This window comes from Pogona vitticeps, chromosome 3 (assembly GCF_051106095.1).
Source record: "Pogona vitticeps strain Pit_001003342236 chromosome 3, PviZW2.1, whole genome shotgun sequence".
Classification (NCBI taxonomy): domain Eukaryota; kingdom Metazoa; phylum Chordata; class Lepidosauria; order Squamata; family Agamidae; genus Pogona; species Pogona vitticeps.
The window spans coordinates 192,713,909-192,736,425 of NC_135785.1; the positions used below are offsets into that span (position 1 = coordinate 192,713,909).

At 39.5% G+C, this 22,517-nt stretch overlaps 1 protein-coding gene across 12 annotated transcripts in view; it reads right to left on the bottom strand.

Moving 5' to 3' along the window:
• DMD (dystrophin) overlaps window positions 1–22,517 on the bottom strand; it is a 1,295,019-nt gene that overhangs the window by 638,290 nt on the left and 634,212 nt on the right. For all 12 annotated transcript variants that reach the window (XM_078390471.1, XM_078390476.1, XM_078390472.1 and 9 more), the window contains 2 exons: window positions 21,735–21,917; window positions 4,482–4,676 (listed from right to left, as the gene is read on the bottom strand). In XM_078390471.1, the coding sequence (XP_078246597.1) occupies window positions 4,482–4,676; window positions 21,735–21,917 (378 nt within the window). The remainder of the gene's footprint in view (window positions 1–4,481; window positions 4,677–21,734; window positions 21,918–22,517) is intronic.

Genomic DNA, 22,517 nt, shown 5'->3' on the forward strand with positions numbered 1-22,517 from the left:
TTTCCCTTTCCCTGATATCAAGGAGAGCTTTCTCAACCAGTTCAACCATCTTCAGCCCCTTGTGTGCTAGGCATACATAAAATATTTTATTCCTGACAAACCACATTTAAAAATGACTGCATTGACATAGGTTGTACTGATTGTGCACAACTGAGCTTTGCTCAGCTAAAGGCAAAGATTATTTTAAACTTTGCCATTTAGCATTTGTCTGTGAAACTGAGTTTTTCCATTTTTCTTAGGCTTACTTGATAGAATCCAGATGTGCATTTCTTTGACAAAAATGCAAATATATTTTTGGAAAACAAAATATGTGCAGGATGAAGCATTGTCCTGGTATGAATACCAAATTTGTAATCATATTTCAGGTTTTTATATTGATATCATAAATGAGAGAAGCACAGCTTGTAGCATTCATGAATGGCAGAAAAGAGCCACTGCTTAATCACAGTCTTAAATATGTACTAGAACTATGAATCATAATATTTGCTACAACTTTCATAAATCCAGCACATTTAAAGAGGATTATGAATGCATTCTTGCTGGGAGAATGAAAGGTTCAGAGTGATTAATGAACATCTAGCATAAACAGAAATGATGAGGATTTCAAAGGAGAACTACTGGATTTACATATATAAGCTTTGTGGCTAACAATATACAGCCAAAAGAGGAGCCAAATTATTATAACAGTTTCTTTTGGGTGGTGTTGGGCACTTTTAGAGTAGGTCTCTTTTATGCATCTATAGACAAAGTTGATCCTTCCAGAAAGAAACATTCCTTGACACATTATTAGCCCATTTGACAATGACTATTTGACCTGGAACCATTGAACTTGAATTGGGGACTTCTGAGTTCAAATACATATTCAGCTATGAAAACTGATGGAGGATGTGATTACACAGCAGGGAAAATGTGAATGGATCCACTGTGAGATTGTATCTGGGAAGTTGGGTTCCCTAGCACAATGTCTAGGCCATTAAAAAAAATGAAATAAAACAGGAAGGAAGAGAAAAACAAGCAGTTTCAGGCACCAGGTTTGGGGAGGAGAGGGTCCATGTGATTTTCACACTGCCCTTTCTATCTGGGAGAAGGAGCCCATGTGATGGAGAAAAAAAGTCCCAGGCTGATTTGCATTGACTTGTATGTTATGTGATCAACAGGCAATAATGCAAATCCGACTGCCCCAGTCCCAGAGCATCTTCCATATAATTTGCTTTTCTTGTCGCCCCCAGAGTGACTTTAGGTCAATTACTAAAGGAAGAGATCTATGGGATGCAATCAGCTATCTTTCAAGCCAACCTATTTCACAGTGTTGCTGTGAAAATATAGTCCACATGAAGTACTTGAACAACGTAGAGAAAGAAGGTGGGTGGCGGCTTGGGTGACTCCCTCTCATTAGAGGGAGTGACCCTTGCCACAAAGAGTGGGGTTCACACTCTGGGGAATCCATCTGGACCCGGTGCTCACCATGGAGAGTCAGGTGGCGTCAGTGGTCCGCACCGCCTTTTTTCATCTTTGGCGGATAGCTTGGCTGCGGCCCTATCTAGATGTGGGGGCGCTCACCACCTTGGTCCATGCACTCGTAATCTCGAGATTAGACCACTGTAACGCGCTCTACATGGGGCTGCCTTTGAGGCTGACGCGGAAACTCCAAGTGGTGCAGAATGCAGCGGCCAGACTCCTGAGTGGAGCGAGAAAATACCATCACATTTCTCCTATTCTGGCCACGTTGCATTGGCTGCCTATTTGGTTCCGCGTCGACTTCAAAGTCCTGATGCTCACGTTTAAAGGCCTAAATGGTTTAGGGCCTCGATACTTGGCGGAACACTTACTCCCACCTAGCTCTACCCGTGTCACTCGCGCGAGTCAGGAGGTGAGGCTGAGGAGCCTGATGCCGAGGGAGGCCCAGAAGGAAAAAACAAGAAACCGGGCCTTCTCAGCGGTGGCTCCTCGCCTTTGGAACAACTTACCTCCGGAGATTCGCGTGGCTCCCTCGCTGGGTATTTTCAAGAAACAATTGAAAACATGGATGTTTAGGCAGGCCTTCCCTCCCCCCAGTTAACTCCTAATTTTTCTTCCCCCCTCTCTGTTATGACTGTTTTCTTGCCATCTTGGAGAAAAAAACTTTCTTTCCTTTTTTCTAATTTATGAAAACTATGTTATATGTTATGTTATATATATACTTGTTTATTTTGTGTGTTGTAAGCCGCCTAGAGTGGTCATAATTGACCAGATAGGCGGGGTATAAATGGAATGAATGAATGAATGAATGAATGAATGAATGAATGAATGAATGAATAAGAGGATAAAAATATAGAGATAGGTATGTTTAAATTTCAGAGCAAAATAACATCACCATAGTCTCTTCATACTCAAAAACTCAGAGAAAAGTAGCTCTAGGATTCTCATAGGAAAGCTAGAAAAATATATAAATGCCTTACAGCTTTAATATGTGTTACTGAGATTTGGGTGAATGAGCTGGATAGGGTGGGCCTCTCTTTGCTCTGCTTACTTAGATACTAATCCATAAGGACCTCCCTCTCCCTCACAAGGAAAACTACCTGCACGGGCACCAGTTTGGAGGGAACTGCACCTTGTAACATCATTTACCTTCATAGACATATGAAAACCAAAGAATTTCTGAATGCTCTGGGGAATTTCCTGTAATTTGGTTGAGGCCTTGGTCTCACTGAGGAATAATGAAATGAAAAGTGTAGTTGAAACAACTGCTCCTAAGCACCGCTCTGGTATAGAGCCCATAATCCCCTTGGTGTACAGAAGATGTATGGGTGAAGAAACAAACCAGGCCATGGCTAGAGTGCAGATTGGGCAGGTCTTGAAACAAGGATGATCAGAAACTACTGCACCTTCCTCAGTGCGTTATTTTTGCTGGCACTTGCTAAATAGGTCAAAGAATGCAGAGCCTTAAGTTTAGAAGTCTTTACTTCTATAACTTGTTTTAAATGACCTATTTTAAATTCCAGTATCATCCATTCCACTGCAATCCCATTATGATAAATGAAAGTTCTTTCTTTCTCTGCCCTTACTTTTAAATGAACAATATTTCTCCCCCCCCCCCCCAAGATACTTGTTTGTCAAAGAATATGAAATGTAGATCTCTGGTTAGGGTTACTATATTTCACAAATGAAGTTCTGTAAAGAGGCATTCTAGAAATACATCAGGGAAATACAGCTGTAACTAGCTACACTTTTAATCTAAGCACAATCTGAGTACTTTCTCTTCTTAATTAATTCAGTTACTGTTTTCTGAGAAAAGAAGAATCATCTTTAAATGTCAGACTGCATCATTTCCAACCGCAATATGTTGCCTAAGCCTACCAGTTCTTTCCTTTAAAAGTTTTAATTGAAACACTACAATTTTGATTCAAAATCTTCCCTAAATACATATTAAAATATTCTTCTGCATAGTACTACCTTGAAATGTTAGTACTGCAAATTGAACTGGGATATAAAACCATCCACAATTTAATTTTAAACTTTCTCCAACCTGCAGCTATACAATTTATGTACTATGCTTCTGTTTTTTCATTCTACAATAATGAAAATGATGAATGATTTACCAGGAAATAAATATTCATTCATTACAAATCTCAGATCAAAATCATATCCCTTTACTGAGCATATGAATTTGGAAGATCTATTTGGCTTCTGTGAGAGATTTATTCGCAAAGAAGATGGAACTTTGCCCACTACTGCATCTCTTGACATTTTAATAGTTCAGCTAAATTAAACCCAGGGCAATAGTTACTTGTAACTGTGTCAATCAATATCATTAAAGTTGGTATCTGCTACAATAATATCAAATACATGTGGATGAACAAGTGATTAGTTATGGAAATAAATCATACTAAGACACGCAAATGTATGAAGGTGAGAAGCATTAATAGGGATCTGTTCAACTGCCACTCATCTTGTGGCAGGGCCCCCATTCCTCAGAACACAACGAACAACATGGAAAATGCATAAGAAGCAAGGAACAAGTGTTTGCTTATCATGATCATCATCATCATCATCTTATCAGCAATAATTTACATGGCATGTAATTATTTTTGTAAACATCATCATCAAGACAAACTGCTATTAACGAAGATGGGAATTGGGAAGTGTTATTTCAGGAAAACTTTCCCTATGCCCAATCCCATTTTTTCCAATCAGAATACTCACAAAAATAAAACTAAGCCTACCTTGCCTCCATCAGTAGTTCAATTAGCTTCAAGGAATTATGTTCAAATTTTTAGGAAAAGAAAAAATATCCATTAAATTCCTAATTTTCTTTCTTTATTTCTTTTTTGCGCAGTAATTGTTCCCACCAGTGAATGAACTGTATCAAGCCTCCAAAGAAATTTCTTGCCATTCTTGTGGCAAGAAGAACACTGTCATTCCTCATTCTTGCCTATGAGGACAAGGCAAGCAAATAAAAGATTCACATCCCTAACAAATTATTACATGAGTCAGATTCCTACCTTGAGGCACTCTTCTTGTCTGACAAGATCCTCACAGTCCCTGCCCTGCAGGCTTGGAGAATTAAGGAGGTCTTCCACTTCGGACAGAGCTTGCAAAAGCTGAAGGATCTCTGCCAGGTATGCAGAAGGCACATAAGAGGTTTCCACAGCCACACCTTCAGTCATCACCACAGTTGTCTCCTCAAAAACAGTTTGCTGGTATGGATTATACAACAAAAGCCTTCTTTTAGTTTCAACAAAATAACCACAGTAGTAGCTAAAAGTAATATGCATCATGCCTTTATTGATCCATGCGGGTGCCATTTTGACAGACCCCTCAAATCAAATTGTATAACCATGGTAACCATGCACTTTAATTGCACTCTTATACTACATGCTCTGTTAAATAATAAGACCTAATGTCCTGCACAGGAACTATGGTAGATAATATGAACTATGAGACATTCTGTACAAAATGTCTTATGGCCATGGAGATAACAAACAGGGGTACATTTGAAGCTTCTGTCAGCTTTTTGTAACAATTTATTCACTGTATGTTGAGAAACAAACAAGCAATATGGCAAATCCTGTCAAGAAAAAATCCATCATAAAGTGCCAAAGAGACCCGCCAAGCTTTTCTGTACAGTCTCTGGAATCAGCGTAATTTATTCTAGTTCCAATAATTCATTTGGTATTTCACCATTTCTGCCTTCTATAAATTACATGCATTTGGCATTTTCTTTCTAAAATAGTTGACAAATATTTACATTAATAGTTGACAAATATTTACATTACTTTCATACACTGACCACATATTCAAGGGTGATTAGCACAATTCATTAGTCCAAAGCGGAAGCAGTCTGTGCAGACAAACAGCAGGTTGAGTTTCATTCTGTTGCAGTTCTCCACCCCCAGACAATAGCCTTGGAAATGCAAGAAGAACCCTGCCAGGTTTTTTTTACAAAAGTCCAGTGGAACTAACTACTAATACCATTGCGTAAACAGCAACAATTGTGTGTACAGATGCCCTCAATGCAGTGACACCCAATTGCAAGCCATTTGTACATGTTCATTCATATATATGTAAGAGGAGATAATCCAGGATAGTGACGTGAGTGCCCTTGGATAAGAGCTGTGAAACCACCAGTAAATAAATGTAACAATTGCCATTTTCCTTTAACTACATCTCATTAATTATAAGATTCTCATATTTTATATGATATGTAACAGTAAAAAGTCCTTAATTTCGCACTGGGATTTTTAGTCTTAAATAAATTAAAGAAAGTTGTTTTTCCCTGTCTTATTTTTAATGAACAATATACTGTAGTTTCCACACGCTTGTCCATAAAAGAAGAAGAAATGTACATCTGAGGCTAGGTTTAGTATGTCCCAACTGATGGAGAATGGCCATTCTAGAAATACAGGAAACAACTATAGCCACAACTAGCTACACTTGTAACCTAAGCAGAATTTGAATACTTTCTGTACATAATTAATTCAGTCATTGTCCCCTGAGTAAATAAGTATCACCTTTAAATGTCAGACTGCATCATTTCCAACAACATTTTCTAAGCCTATTATTTTTCCCTTTCTGTAAATGGGCAGCTATTTAATTATGCCATTTTTATGCCAACTTTGTTGTTCAATATTTCATAGTCTTTTATTTTAAAATACTATACACAGAAGACTCCTATTCCCTACAGTGAAAATATTCCATACCATTGAGAGGACAGCTCTATAGCAACAAGCCTTATCAAAACAGCTGCCCTCTTAGAGACAATACAATTTAACCTTTGGCTGTGCTGCCAACTGGCTCAAACACATGCATTAATTGCCTTTTATAAACCTGCATGCACAGGATGGGACTTTTTAGTCCCCCAGAGTCAGAATTCATTCCCAAATCCACTCTGCTCTAGACCTACAATGTAAACATTCTTTGACATTGTCACCTCAAAATTTGCAAACAAATATCCTTGAGTTTCAGCCATTTGCTGAGCATGCCTACCCCCGACAAAACACACATTCTGAGGCACTGAATTAGGATGTCCTATGCTACATTCAGTGAGCAGAAGAATACACTGCTGACTCCATCTGAGGAACACTGGGATCCTTAATGGGTTTGGGAAATACAAAATGTGTACGATAAGACTGGAGACTGTACTGGAATGGATGCAGTTGAACGGATTGAACGCTTACCATGGAAACCCATGTGGCGTCCGTGGCCTGCTCTGCCTATTTCCATCTATGGCGGATTGCCCAGCTGCGACCCTATCTTGATGGGGGGGCCCTCACTACTCTAGTCCACGCGCTCGTAATCTCAAGACTAGACCATTGTAATGCACTCTACGTGGGGCTACCTTTGAGGCTGACGCGGAAACTTCAGATGGTCCAGAATGCGGCAGCCAGGCTTCTTAGTGGGGTGAGAAAACACCAACATATCTCCCCCACTCCGGCTGCTTTGCACTGGTTGCCCGTCCGTTTCCGCGTTGACTTCAAAGTGTTAATGATTACATATAAAGCCCTAAACGGTTTGGGACCTCAATACCTGGCAGATCGTCTTCTCCCACCCAGAACTACCCGAATCACCCGACACAGCCAGCAGGGACGGCTGAGGGGTCTGACGCCGAGGGAGGCCCGGAAGGAAAAAACAAGAAATCGGGCCTTCTCGGCGGTGGCCCCTCGGCTGTGGAACACCCTCCCCACTGAAATTCGGCTGGCACCCTCGCTGGGCATTTTCAAAAGCCAGCTGAAAACTTGACTATTCAGGCAGGCCTTCCCTTCAGTCAATTAAGTCATTTTTATTTTTCTTCTTTTATTCCTGCCATCTTGGGACTCTTTGCTTTAAATTAACTGTTAAAATCGTAAATGTATATTACATTTTGTATCATTTTGTTTTTAATGTAAACCTGTATACTTTAAATTGTTTTTATCTTCTAAATTGTGAGCCGCCCAGAGTAGACTATGTCTAGATGGGCGGCATATAAATAAATAAATAAATAAATAAATAAATAAATAAATAAATAAATAAATAAATAAATAAATAAATAAATAAATAAATAAATAAACAAACAAACAAACAAACAAACAAACAAACAAACAAACAAACAAACAAACAAACAAACTATAACCCAACTATAACTGTACTGCTAACCCCAAACACAGTAGAATACTCATGGAATTTTTTACAACACTCACAACTCATTTGAAGATTTTTATTTAACCTGAACAAATTAGGATTAATTAGATTTGAGCTGTATCATAAACACACACACACAAACTCCACATGCATGTGTTTTGCTGTTTATTTAAATCTGGTCCCCATTCACCATTATTTATTGAGCAAGTTGTTAACACACTGCTATGAACAGAAAGCTGTTTTATTTGGGAATTTTAGACAGTCCTAAAAGTAAACGAGCACTAGAAGTAAACTGTAAAATTCTTAGAAATGGATCCACATGATCACGGATAGTATAATTTCACGTTTACTTGAGAAAGAATGTGAATTTCCATCACTGAGAAATTGCTATATCATAAATTTTATTACAGTTACATAAAAATTCATATAGCTCAATAATGGTATAGTATTAGGATGTCTACTAATAACTATAAACAAGGTAAGTAACTCAAGAATATGAAACAAAGGGCAAAGGAACTGAAATCCCACACTGGCTGGAATCCAGTAGTAAATTGCAACTACAGGTCCATTGAATGAGTGGCGATTTGATGAGTAAACTCCCCTGTAAATTTAATTGATTCAGTGGGCCTAATTTAGTTCAGACTTACTACTGGATTTCAGCTATTGTCTGATAGATGACCAAATTAAGGAAATTTAAATTCTGTCATAAAATGTTAGTATCTTAAGACAGATAGGCGTGATTAGAAAAGAACAGATTTTTTACAGAGAAATTCTGAATTAAGATTGACTAATTTACCATTCCAGATAAAGCCAAATCTGTCCTTTGAAATGAAACATTTAGGAACCTTTAAAAGAAAAAAAACGATATTTGTTGTAACTGCAAAAATATATTTAGCTACAGGCTAGGATTTCCATAAAATGTTACTTCTTAAGAAAGGACATTTATTTTTGGAACAACTTTAGAGAGATTAATGATCTAGACAAACCAGATGGTGGTTTTTCACATGTCATCTTAGTATCATTATAATAAGGGCAGGAATCTTTAGTCTTTCCTAATTACTCATTGATCTGTCTTAGCCTTGATAACAAGCATTGAATCATTTCACTTGTAGTTCTTTCATTAGTCAATTTCACTATGGGTTTCCCAATTAAAAAAACAAACAGAACCTTGAGATTATTCTGTTTTCATTTCCATTATTTAAGATGAAGCTGCTTTAAGATGAAGCTGCCTTGGACAGGCAGAACCTGTACTACCCTTGGATTTTGTGGAACCAATCTTTTATTCCTCTTCAAAATAGCACAATTACTTCATAAATCTAACAAATATAAATTGTGAGAATAAACAACTTTTTTTAAACTAGTGGCTTGATACATTTCAAAAATTAATATGCACCTAGATCTATTCAGATTAGGGTTGCCAAATGCCAAGATTGCCAATGTACTATATGTTCTCTCCTACATGACGATTCTATATAATCAGCAATCTCAGAGACGTTTCTGTTTCTTGTTTATTCAGATTAATAATAACCTATGGTGATGCTAAACTAGAATGGGATGTCAACCCTGCCATACATCCAGTGTAATGACTTGTTTCACTATCGTCACCAAGGTATGGTTGAGGGATAGATGAAGTCAGCAATTGTATCCAAGTGGTGCACCAAAAAAATAATTAGAAGCACTTGCTGCAGCAGATATGCCTTGGCCTTGGAGCATAATGGTGAAATAAGGAAATATTTGCACTCAAGAAGAGACAGGCCAATGAACAGAAAAGGATGTGTCATTCCCAACACTTAAGAATGTGAGAGATCATGGTTAAAAGCTGTATCTTAGATTTAGGGCAATTTCCCCACAAAATTTTACATAATATTCCAGATAGCCAATATCTGCTCATAGAGAACCTAAAATATTCATACAACAGCCTTATTCAGCACAATAGAATTTGGCTTTCCATAGGTTTGAACTGGTGTGCCTAATCCTGCACCCACTATCATTGCTTTTTTCACATGATCACCAATAAGCTGGAACAGATCTTCCTGTTCACATGGAGACTGTCCACTCAAGAACCTAGGATTCTTGAAACTATCAAATGGGGGGGGGGGGAGCAGGATGAGGTGCTCCACTCTGAGTATGCTGACAATACTGGACTCCATTGTTGTTGCTTAGTCCTTAAGTTGTGTCTGACTCTTCGTGACCCCATGGACCAGAGCACGCCAGGCCGGCCTGTTTTCCACTGCCTCCCGGAGTTTGGTAAAATTCATGCTGGTACCTTCAGTGAGACTGTCCAAACATCTTGCCCTTTGTCGTCCCCTTCTCCTCTTGCCTTCACACTTTCCCAACGTCAGGGTCTTTTCCAGGGAATCTTCTCTTCTCATGAGATGGCCAAAGTATTGGAGCCTCAGCTTCAGGATCTGTCCTGCAACTGAGCACTCAGGGTTGATTTCCTTTAGAATGGATAGGTTTGTTCTTGCAGTCCAGGGTACTCTCAAGAGCCTCCTCCAGCATCACAATTCAAAGGCATCAATTCTTTGGCAGTCAGCTTTCTTTATGGTCCAGTTCTCACTACCAGACATCACTACTGGAAAAAACCATAGCTTTGACTATGTGGACCTTTGTCAGCAAGGTGATGTCTCTGCTTTTTAAGATGCTGTCTAGGTTTGTCATTACTTTCCTCCCAAGAAGCAGGTGTCTTTTAATTTCGTGGCTGCTGTCACCATCTGCAGTGATCAAGGAGCCCAAGAAAGTAAAATCTGTCCTTCTATTTTCCAGGAGGTGATGGGACCAGTGACCATGATCTTAGTTTTTTTGGATGTTGAGCTTCAGACCATTTTTTGCACTCTCCTCTTTCACCCTCATTAAGAGGTTCTTTAATTCCTCCTCAATTTCTGCCATCAGAGTGGGATCATCTGCATATCGGAGGTTGTTGATATTTCTTCCGGCAATCTTAATTCCTGCTTGGGATTCCTCCAGTCCAGCCTTTCACATGATGTATTCTGCATACAAGTTAAATAACCAGGGAGACAATATACAGCTTTTTCATACTCCTTTCCCAATGTTGAACCAATCAGTTTTCCATATCCAGTTCTAACAGTTGCTTCCTGTGCCACATATAGGTTTCTCAGGAGATGGATAAGGTGGTCAGGCACTCCCATTTCTTTAAGAACTTGCCATAGTTTGTTGTGGTCCACACAGTCAAAGGTTTTTGCATAGTCAATGAAGCACAAATAGATGTTTTTCTGGAACTCTCTGACTTTCTTCATAATCCAGCACGTTAGCAGTTTTGTCTCTAGTTCCTCTGTCGCTTCGAAATCCAGCTTGTACTTCTGGGAGTTCTCGGTCCACATACTGCTGAAGCCTACCTTGTAAGATTTTGAGCATAACCTTGCTAGCGTGTGGAATGAGTGCAATTGTACGGTAGTTTTAGCATTCTTTGGCACTGCCCTTCTTTGGAATTGGGATTCCAGATAAAGCCATATCTTTTCCTATCCTCTGGCCACTGCTGAGTTTTCCCAACTTCCTGGCATATTGAGTGTAGCACCTTAACAGTGTCATATTTTAAGATTTTAAATAGTTCAGCTGGAATGCCATCCCCTCCACTGGCCTTGTTGTTAGCCATGCCTTCTAAGGCTCACTTGACTTCACTCTCCAGGATGTCTGGCTCAAGGTCAGCAACCACATTATCTGGGTTGTCCGGGACATCCAAATCTTTCTGGTATAATTCCTCTGTGTATTCTTGCCACTCCTTGTTGATGTCATCTGCTTCTGTTAGGTCCGTTATCATGTCCACCTTTGCACAAAAGTTTCCTTTAATATCTCCAGTTTTCTTGAACAAATCTTTGGTTTTTCCCTATTTTTTTCCTCTATTTCTTTGCACTGTTCATTTAAGAAGGTCCTCTTGTCTCTCCTTGCTATTCTTTGAAAGTCTGCATTCAGTTTTCTGTAACTTTCCCTATCACCCTTGCATTTTGTTTCCCTTCTCTTCTCTGCTATTTCTAAGGCCTCGTTGGACAGCCACTTTGCTTTCTTGTATTTCCCTTTCTTTAGGATTGTTTTTATTGCTGCCTCCTGTACAATGTTATGAGTCTCTATCCATAGTTCTTCAGGCACTCTGTCCACCAAATTTAGATCCTTAAATCTGTTCTTCACTTTCACTGTGTATTCATAAGGGATTTGGTTTAGAATAGATCATACCTGACTAGCCCAGTGGTTTTTCTTACTTTCTCCAGTTTAAGCTTGAGTTTTGCTATAAAAAGCTGATGATCAGAGCCACAAACAGCTCCAGGTTTTTGATGACTGTATAAAGCTTCTCCATCTTTGGCTGCAGAGAATATAATCAATTTGATTTCGATATTGCCCATCTGGTGATTTCCATGTATAGAGTCGCCTCTTGGGTTGTTGGAAAAGAGTGCTTGTGATGACCAGATTGTTCTCTTGACAAAACTCTATTAGCCTTTGCCCTCCTTCGTTTTGAACTCCAAGGCCAAAGTTACCTAATGTTCCTTTTATCTCTTGACTCTCTACCTTAGCATTCCAATCCCCTATAATGACAAGAAAATCTTTCTTGGGTGTCAGTTGTAGAAGGAGTTGTAAGTGTTCATAGAATTGGTCAGTTTCAGCCTCTGCAGCATTGGTGGTTGGTGCATAAACTTGGATTACTGCGATGTTGAAAGGTCTGCCTTGAATTCGTATTGAAATCATTCTATCATTTTTGAGATTGTATCCCAGTACAGCAGACAGATATCTCAGTAGATATGATAATTGTCTGAACTGAATTCACCCATTCCTGCCCATTTTAGTTCACTGATGTCCAGGATGTCAATGTTGATTCTGGCCATTCCCTGTTTGACCACATCCAGCTTCCCGAGGTTCATAGATCTTACATTCCAGGTTCCTATGCAGCATTTTTCTTTGCAGCATCGGACTTTCCTTTCACTTCCATGCACGTCCACAGCTAAGCGTCCTTTCAGCTTTGGCCCAATGACTTCATTAGCTCTGAAGCTAATTATACTTGTCCTCCGCTCTTCCTCAGTAGCATGTTGAGTGCCTTCTGACCTGAAGGACCCATCTTCCAGCTTCATATCTTTTAGCCTTTTGTTTCTGTCCATGGAGTTTTCTTGGCAAAGATACTGGAGTGGCTTGCCAGTTCCTGCTCCAGGTGGATCGCATTTAGTCAGAACTCTCCACTATGACCTGTCGATCCTGGGTGTCCCTGCACGGCATAGCCCATAGCTTCTCTGAATTATTCAGACTCTTTCACTGTGACAAGGCAGCAATCTGTGAATTGGTCTGGACTCTATAATAACTATTAATTTACAATTACAATTTTTAACCTATATTATAATTTGGAAATTCTTCCAGTTAGATGGGGTTAGATGGGGTTCCAGTTCTTCAGAAAAAAAGTATGTAATTTGAAGGGTACTTCTGGCTTCACAGATATTAGAAACGTAAAAGACCTCAGTGCAACCACCTGTAGTCCTCTACAATATTTCCTAGACAAAGCTTGATTGCTATTGTCCACCAGCAATATAGTACTTTTTAGTACATATTATGTCTTAAGGTTGCATACAATAACCTCTATGCTTCTTCAAATACAATCAATGCAGCACTTGTGTGTATGTGATTTATAATAATAATAATAATTTATTGTCATTGTAAGTATATACACATACAACGAAATTCACAGACACCCAGAGACCAGACACATGCACACACATAAAATTCCCCAAACACTCCCCACCCACTAAAAGTCCCCCACTAAAAATACAAACATCTACACCGCAGGCCAAGTAACACAGTCCAACTAATTATTCACTGCTGGTGGTCTTTAAGCTCATTATTAATTGCAATTATAGCTCTGGGATAAAAACTATTGAGAAAATGCGTGGTCCGAGTCTTAATTGTTCTATATCTTCTGCCAGATGGTAACAGTTCAAAAAAGTTATAAGCAGGATGGGAAGAGTATAACTTATGAATAACTGTTATGATTATTATAATGGTGTTTTGACCACCAGAAGATTAAAATATTTAGGTACCACCCCAGAAATGTAAATGCTTGATTTTAATTCTATCAGTGTGCTTTCAGTAAACAAGAGAAACAATGTTTGCCTCTCTCTTATACCCTTGCTCTTAAGACTGTGTTTTCGGAGCAACATTAGTTTTCCTCAATTTACTTTTTCTAAATTGTAAGCATTTGTTTAAGAATCAGTTTTGTAGATGGGGGCTTTCAGTTAAATTTTTGACATTCTAAATCTTCTTAAGATCTGTCAGGAAGCATAGCAAATCCAGTAGTATTTTACCTAATGAATGATTCCATACTATTCCAGCATTATGTTAAAAAAGGCATATCTATACATAGGATGCAGGCCTACAGGTCTTCCTAGACCAATGGCTCTCTGCCTTGGGATCCCAGATGTCCTTGGACTGCATCTCCCAGGAATCCTGGCCAGCACAGCTAGTGATGAAGGCTTCTAGGAGCTTTAGTCCAAGAACATTTGGGGAACCAAGGTTGGGAACTGCTGCCTTAGATTAGTTCATGAAAAGATTTTGTATCAAATGCAGACACATCTGTGACCTTCATTATAAATTATTACAATTTTCTTGAATATGCTACCACAATAGATGTAATTGGAGCTCTATTTTATATGTGTGTATATCTTTGATTTTTTCCCTTCATTTGCAGAGGTCTCTCCTGTCTCTCTTTTTTTGGTCTCTGTCAAGTACTACCTAAATTGGCACGTAAGTTGCAATTTTTCTTCCTGGCAGCTTGCAGTGACCTTCAGTTGTTGATTGAAATGCAAACATACTCTCCACAGGCAGAGCATCTTTCACGTCCATTTGGGCTGCCGTTCTAGTCCACTACACAACAGATCTTGATAGTTACACCACATTCCAATGAGCTCTGCAAGTCAGATTTTATTGGTTTCTGTGTAGCTTGTTTTCAATCAGCATATTTGGCCTACATTTACTTAATATACTTATAAACACTGTTTTTCAAAAAAGAAATCAAGAAACTTTCTGGATTAATATCACTTTCAGAGAGTTGCAGATAACTTTACACAGATGGTTTCACAATGAAGATTGGCTAGAATGGCCTCAAATTCTATTACTCTTTCTGGTAAAGAGAAGGCAATATGATTTGCAGTACCGATGCATGAATAAAGTGATATTTGTCAATTACATTATGAACTGTGCAGATGTGTTGGAACTCAGTTGTCCACTGGATTTCATTCTTCCAAAATATTCCAAAGCAGTTTTTGGCTCAGAAATTCTGAGACTGCCCTACACCCCCAAGAAATTAGTGTGCAAACAAGAAGATGAAAGGCTATAGGTGAAAGTAAATAAAAATGATATGGGCTAAAAACAGCTTGGTTGTTTTGGTTACAGCATATGTGTAACTGTACAACCTGGAATGCCTGAAACATCAAATGCAATGCCATTTATATGAGCCTGCATACAACTCAAAGGTCATGTTTTTACAACACAGAGATCATAATGTGAAATTGGGTACAGTGCTGAACTTTATAGTGTTCACTGATGTAGTTGTAATACAGTAGCCAGTAACAAGATGTGTTCAGTTCTGTAGAATGTAAGGGCTCATGGCTGTTTGAAAGTGATGGGAGCCATAACTGTTTTAGTGCACACTTTATCTGAAGTGGGGTGTATCTTCTTAGCTGGCTGGAAAGCTCAGTGAGTTAGGTATCCAGTTGTGAAGCCAGAAACTGGGAACTCACTTCTCCACTGTGTCTCCAGGTAGAATAAAAAGTCTGTGTGGCCTTGGGCAAGCCACAGAGTCCCAGGGCACCCTCAGAAGAAGGGAATGATAAACCATTACTGAGTATTCTCTAACTAGAAAACCCTGGAAAGGGTTGCTATAAATCAGAAATGACTGATTTGGGCACAGCCATCGCCATCTTGTTAGATTTAAAAGAGTCAGTAGTTTTAATAGACAGCTAAACAATAAGTGACAAGCTTCTTTTTCCCCCCCACTCACCAGGAAGCCTTTTTCCACCCATTCATTAACGCATCTAAGAAACTACATTGTAGTGGGGCAGGGTATAAATTCAATAAAAGTAAAAGTAAAGATAAAAGCAAGTCTGAAAGCTGTATTATATTGAATAATAAAAGTGGATGGCATGTTGCCCAAATAATGTATGCAATCATCAAATTTAAAATATTACTTGGAATAGGAAAATAGCCTTGTCATCCTGTGTTGAATTAATAAACATTTTTTTGGGGAAATTCTACATAGCTTTTAAAGCTTAGCTATTACAGGCAGATGTAAAAAAAAAAGAGCTAGAAATCTGAATTCAGTCTGTTATTATAGTCCACACTGCATGTCTGAACACACTGTAGGCCTACTATCAAACAATTAAAATCCTTCATTTGGCAAAGTGATGCAAAGCATTCATATCTAAGTGGAACGGCTGGAAGGGAACAGATTTCATCCAATTCTTTCCTGTGGCTTAATAACACATCAAATTGGAAAGAGAATAGATAAATTGTATCGCACCATTTCCAACAGAGGTGACTTGATTACTCAAATCCACCTGCTTGGCTGCTCAATTTTCTTCTATTCATTATGCACCTGCCTATGGAACACTAGTGTGAAGATTCAGTTATTTGCTATAAAAATATGTAAATGTATACATTACACTGTTGCTGTAAAACAAACAGCTAAATTGGTGTCCTGGATATGATTTTACTGGTAATATCCTCTCAGTGGACTTGTGTTGAAAGCAGACAATACTTGGTAAGACTTCGCCCACACCTCTTCCTTTCTAACAGATAAACAGAATACTGTGTAGTTACTATTGCATAACACTTTCTGGGGCCTATTCTCATAAGATGTTCTGAATTAGCCTTTATTTTTAGAAGCAAGATGAAAATCACACCTGATTAACTCAGTTCTGAACAACGCGGGGCTGCATATCTCCAAGCTAAATCCTAGTCTGTTAACTTACCTGAACACATATTATCTTCCATTTTCACATTTTGTGATAAAATCTTACAAAAAATGAAAACACTGAGTAATATATAAGGGTAATATCTAATTTATTAATTATTGAGAGACTTTCCCCATTCCTCACATCTCCTTCTGTTCCTGATGAAGGGAGCATATCTGCCACCCAAGTCCTGTGCCTGCAAATCTGCCTAGAGCACTACAAGTAACAGTATCTGCACTGTGAGAGTAATTAGTATCAGGAATGTTGGCAAGTCTTTGGTTCAGAGTCCCAAGTCTGAGTCCAAGTCTTTGGTACCAAGTACCAAGTCCAAGTCCCTATTAAAAACAAACTCCCCTCCCCCCCAAAAAAAGGAATGGAGTGGGTGGGTTCCAAGTCAGTCTAGTCCAAGTCAATGAAAAAAAATGAGTCGAATCACCAATGCAACTTAAATGCAACTTGACAGCAAGTCCTGCAACTTGAGTCCCTGTCCCTGATTAAGATTGTAAAGGTGCTGCACTAGTGAAGTGTCATGGACTTAATTTAGTGTTTTATTTATATTACAAATTGTGGTACTGTCCTTCTGAATGTCTGGTGCTGAGGATAAACAGGCAGTGATATCACCATCTTGTCATTTGATAAACAGAATAATCCTAGGAGATATGATTGGAAAATTTAAGAAATGGAACATTGATCTAGATGAACATCTTTATATGACTCACCATCGATGAGCTATTTTGCATGATCCGTGTAGGGAAAGGATTGCATCTATAGGACAGAAATGCATCCAAAAAGGTCCTTCAACACACAGGCTGAAATCCTGTTGCTTAATGTAAGAATACCTTTATCTTTCAGTCTGTTCCTAACCAGCAAATAAAAAGTCCCTGTTACAATTCTCAGAGGTGTATGCCAGTGTGCATGCATGTCCCCAGGAATATTTGGTGCTTAGGAACAGACAGGAAATTGTAATTCTTTTTATGCTGTGCAAAAGGATTTCAGCCACAGATAGAGTTTAGTAATGTAAGAATGGTTTCCAATCAAACAAGGGCAGTTTTAGATAGAACTGTTTACCCTGCAGCAGAAGGTCCTCTTTCTACACATTATTTTATTTGGACTACAATAAACTGTTGGCTCTGTTTCCCCACCCCCATTGTTTGCCTTAACACAAGTCTTCTAACCAAAATTCCAGAGAATGGGTGTTTAATAACACCTCATTCTTCTACAGAGGAGATTGAAGTTCTGGATATGTGTGCCTTTCTAGTCATTAATGATTATATCATGCATGGCTCTTGAAGAAATAGTCAGCTATCCTACTCAGAATTAATTGACATGGCTTCTAACTGATCTGGTTAATGAATAACATTTCCATTCTGTAAAAGAAAACGGGGGGAGGGGGAATGCCATAGACCAGTGGTTCCCAACTTTGAGTCCACAGATGTTCTTGGACTACAACTCCCAGTAATCCTGTCCAGCATAGCTAGCCATGAAGGCTTCTGGGAGTTTCAATTTAAGAACACATGGGGACTCAAGGTTGGGAACCACTGCTGTAGACCCTGAAGGCCAAGAAGTCAAGAAAGTAATCCTTTTTTACAATCCTACACTGAGAAAACTGAGATAGCAGTGGTAACAAAACAAATTAATGGTGATTGCTACTCAAGATTTGGACTCTTAATACCATAATTCTTACGCTTCCAAATATGCTGCAAGATTTATTTTTATTTTTTACAAAAGAGCTTTGTCAGCTAGGTAAGTGGAGCGGAATAATCGTGCTTTGTCTGACCTAAACTCAGGTAGCAAAGCAAAAGAAAAGTGTGCTGCTTATACACTGTCCCATAGCGCTCAAAGCACTCTCTGGGCAGCTTACAAGTTAATTATGCAGGCTACAAGTTGCCCCCTCAGCAAGCTGGGTATTCATTTTACCGACCTCAGAAAGATGGAAGGCTGAGTGAACCTTGAGCTGGCTACCTGGTTGTGAACACAGTTTTGGCTGCAGTACAGCAGTTTAACCACTGTGCCGTGATGCTCTGATGGGTAAATCTAATCCATTTTCTGCCCTTGCTTGCACCAGCTTTTGTATTATTTTGATATCTCAAAATATTTATCATGGATAGAAGAAACAATCATTGTGGATCCTGTATTGTTTTCCAAACTTCCCCTGCTGCCTCCTCACAAAATACACCTTCTCCATAATTTTTTGGTAAAAACAGCTTTCTGGAGTTGCAAAACAGCAGATAAAACACAAGAGAATGCACAGCATTTTCTTATGTTTTCCTATGTTGTCTACCACTCTGGACTCTTTAGGAAAAGTTCCACATTGCTTCATATCAAGCAAGCCCCTTACCTCCATTCATCTTCTTTTTAAAACAGAATACACCTTCCATCATTTAGAGAAAGTAGTAGAGAAGGTTAGTTTGCTAATGATTCACATCCTGAACAATAAAATAGTATTTATTTATTTATTTATTTATTTTATTTCTATCCCGCCTATCTGATCATATTAGACCACTCTAGGCGGCTTACAGTAAAAAACAACAATATAATTTTAAAACTTTACAGCAGAAGCGTAAATGAAAATAAAGAACAGAATAAGAGAAAGATTGTCAAGGGTTTTCTGTTGGGAAGGCCTGCCTATACATCAATGTTTTTAGTTGTTTCTTAAAAATGCCCAGCGAGGGAGCCGCGCGAATCTCAGGGGGCAAGTTGTTCCAAAGGCGAGGAGCCACCGCCGAGAAGGCCCGGTTTCTGGTCTTTTCCTTTCGGGCCTCTCTCGGCGTTAGGCTCCTCAGCCTTATCTCCTGGCTCGCGCGAGTGACACGGGTAGATCTTGGTGGGAGAAGGCGTTCCGCCAAGTATCGAGGTCCTAAACCGTTTAGGGCTTTATAAGTAAGCGTTAACACTTTGAAATCAATGCGGAATCGGATGGGCAGCCAATGCAATGCGGCCAGAGTGGGGGAGATATGTTGGTATCTTCTCAGCCCACTGAGTAGTCTGGCCGCCGCATTCTGCACCACCTGTAGTTTCCGCAGCAATCTCAAAGGTAGCCCCACGTAGAGCGCATTACAGTGGTCTAATCTCGAGACTACAAGCGCATGCACCAGAGTGGTGAGAGACCCCACATCAAGGTAGGGCCGCAGCTGGGCTATCCGCCTGAGATGGAAAAAAGCAGAACGGACCACGGACGCCACCTGGGTCTCCATGGTAAGCGCCGGGTCAAGATGGACACCCAAGCTACGGACCCCATCCCTGGCGGGCAGGGTCGCCCCCCCCGAAAATGAGGGAGTTTCCCATGTCCCCAGGTGTGGGGGCGCCCACCCTCAGTACCTCCGTCTTGTCCGGGTTCAGCCTCAGCCCGTTCTCCTGCATCCATTCCTGTACAGCCTCCAGGCAACGCCGAAGGGACAGAACGGCATCTCCTGCAGTTGGAAAAAAGGAGATGTAGAGCTGTGTGTCATCCGCATATTGATGGCACCGCGCTCCACACCTCCTGATGACCCCTCCCAGCGGCCTCATGTAGATGTTAAACAGCATTGGGGAGATGATCGACCCCTGAGGGACCCCACAATTAAGGCACCACGGGGCCGAAACATTCTCCCCAAGCTGTACTCTCTGGGGACGGTCCTCCAAGAAGGAATGGAGCCAAGCAAAAGCCCGGCCACCTATCCCCAACTCGGCGAGCCTCCCCAGGAGGATACCATGGTCAATGGTATCAAAGGCCGCTGAGATATCGAGGAGGACCAACAGAGACACTTTGCCCCTGTCGGCCTCCCTCAATAAGTCATCACACAGGGCGACCAATGCCGTTTCTGTCCCATGGCGCGGCCTGAAGCCCGACTGGAATGGATCCAGGGCATCTGTTTCATCCAGGAACGCCTGGAGCTGATCGGCCACCACCCTCTCGACTACCTTGCTTAAGAAAGAAACATTGGCGACGGGCCTATAGTTGCCAATTTCGTCCGCCGCCAAACTAGGTTTCTTTCTTATGGGCCTAATGAGTGTTTCCTTGAGGGCAGAGGGAAATCTACCCTCAAGGAAAGACCCATTAATTATTACAGTAGCCCATTCCGTTGTTGAGGGCCTGGCTGCCTTGATTAGCCAGGCCGGGCAGGGGTCCAAAGAGGAGGTGGTGGCACGACAGCGATCAAGCGTCCTGGCCACAGTGTCGGGCGATACGGGCTGAAATGAGTCAAAAGTACTTTTAATTATCTTTTATATGCCAACCTGATTTTTTGTTGTCATAAAATTTCTTATGTAAAGGTTATGAAAATGTTTTCTGTAGCTAAAAACAGCTTATGGTTTTTACATAGGCATGACAAATATTCAAGTACAAACTAATAGAGCCTCACAACATCCCTGTGAGGTAGGAAAATTCTAGGCAGAATGTTTATAAGTAAAACAATAACCCAGTGATTAAGTTGATTGCTGCAGGCAGTATATTCTTATTTAGCACACAAAACTCTTTTCTTTTATCAGTTTTTCATGGGAAATACCATTCTTGAAATCAATCTGTAAAAACCAGAAGCAACTACTATTTTTATTTTATTTGTTTATTTTAGCAGAGAACAATAAACTGAGGTGCATAGTTTATTTGAATGTAAAATTTCAGAAGAGGGAGATTTTCGTAGAGAAGAGTTCAGCCTGCAAAGTATAAAGAACTACTTCTCCCTCCAAGTTTTTAAAGAGAATATTTGAATTTCATGTATTAGCAAGAAAACAATGTGTTTTTGGACAGTTGTCCTATTAAGTAGAGAAGAATCATGCATGCATAAGCAATACACACAGAGGCAAGAAACATCCATTTTGGTCATACATTATAAAGAAATAAAAATAATTAAATTTTGCATGGGATGGGAGGTTGAAAATAAATCTTTCTCAGTCGCACATGCCTACTGAACAAAATAAATGTATGGCAAACTGACAGGTTTAAATTGGTAATGTTATGGAAAAAAACGAAGCAAGAAAAAACAAGTTATGTTTTCCTTTAATGCTACAATATTTCTGTTGTTTTGATTCACCTGTAATTTTAACTTAAGGGCATTATCAAAACATAAGGACTGTGCTGTATTGTAAGATCAAGTGTTCCCTGTTTGTTGACCAGATATTTTGTTTCAGACCAGTTGGTATAGCACTGGGAACTCTCATTGTTAGTAGGGTTCTGTTAGTAGCAGTATGTGCAAACACATATGTTTGCTGGGAGCAACTCACAATTTGTGCATAGTTGAGTCTTCGAAAATGAGCAAATTTGCTCTCAATATCTCGCCAGCGCTTGCTGAGCTGTATCATGGTTGGTTCCACTGCTTTTGCAGCCCCATCCTTAGACAAGCGATCAGCTTGCCTCTGTACCGCATTCAGCTCTTCCTTCTTCTTCTCCAATTCTCGATCAATTTCCTATTGAGCAAAACCAATACAGGGCCCAGGACAATTAGCTAACTAGATAATCAACTCCTAAAAATTAGCAAAATAATTCTGTAGATTTTTCTCACCTGATTTTATTGTTATAAAAAAAGTACGCTCACTTTAAAATGTTAATCTACATTTAGACAGAAGAAACATAGGTGAGTCTGGGGTGATCTATCTGCTTGATCCGAGATTTAAGCGAGTAGTGTCTGCTGGAGGTGTAGTTGAAGCAGGCTAGTGTATTAATTGTTGAATTTATCCTAGCACACTGTGATAGAAGACATGAAAATATACTCTGATGTACAGGAATCACATTTTATATACCCATTGTTATTTTCAGTCCCATTTCTAAAGTTTTTTAAAATAATAATTATTATAGGGAATTCAACAGAGAATGAAGCAAAAGAAGACGATACAAAATAAACGAGGCAATATTTTGACAATATGTAAGTAAATCTTTAACATTTTGACAATGATTTATGAATATGTTCTGATGAAAATGAATGTGCTAACATGGAAAAAGAGTTCATCCATATATCGAAAACTCATTTGCTCATCTGGAATAAAGATACAGAATTTAATTAATATTTT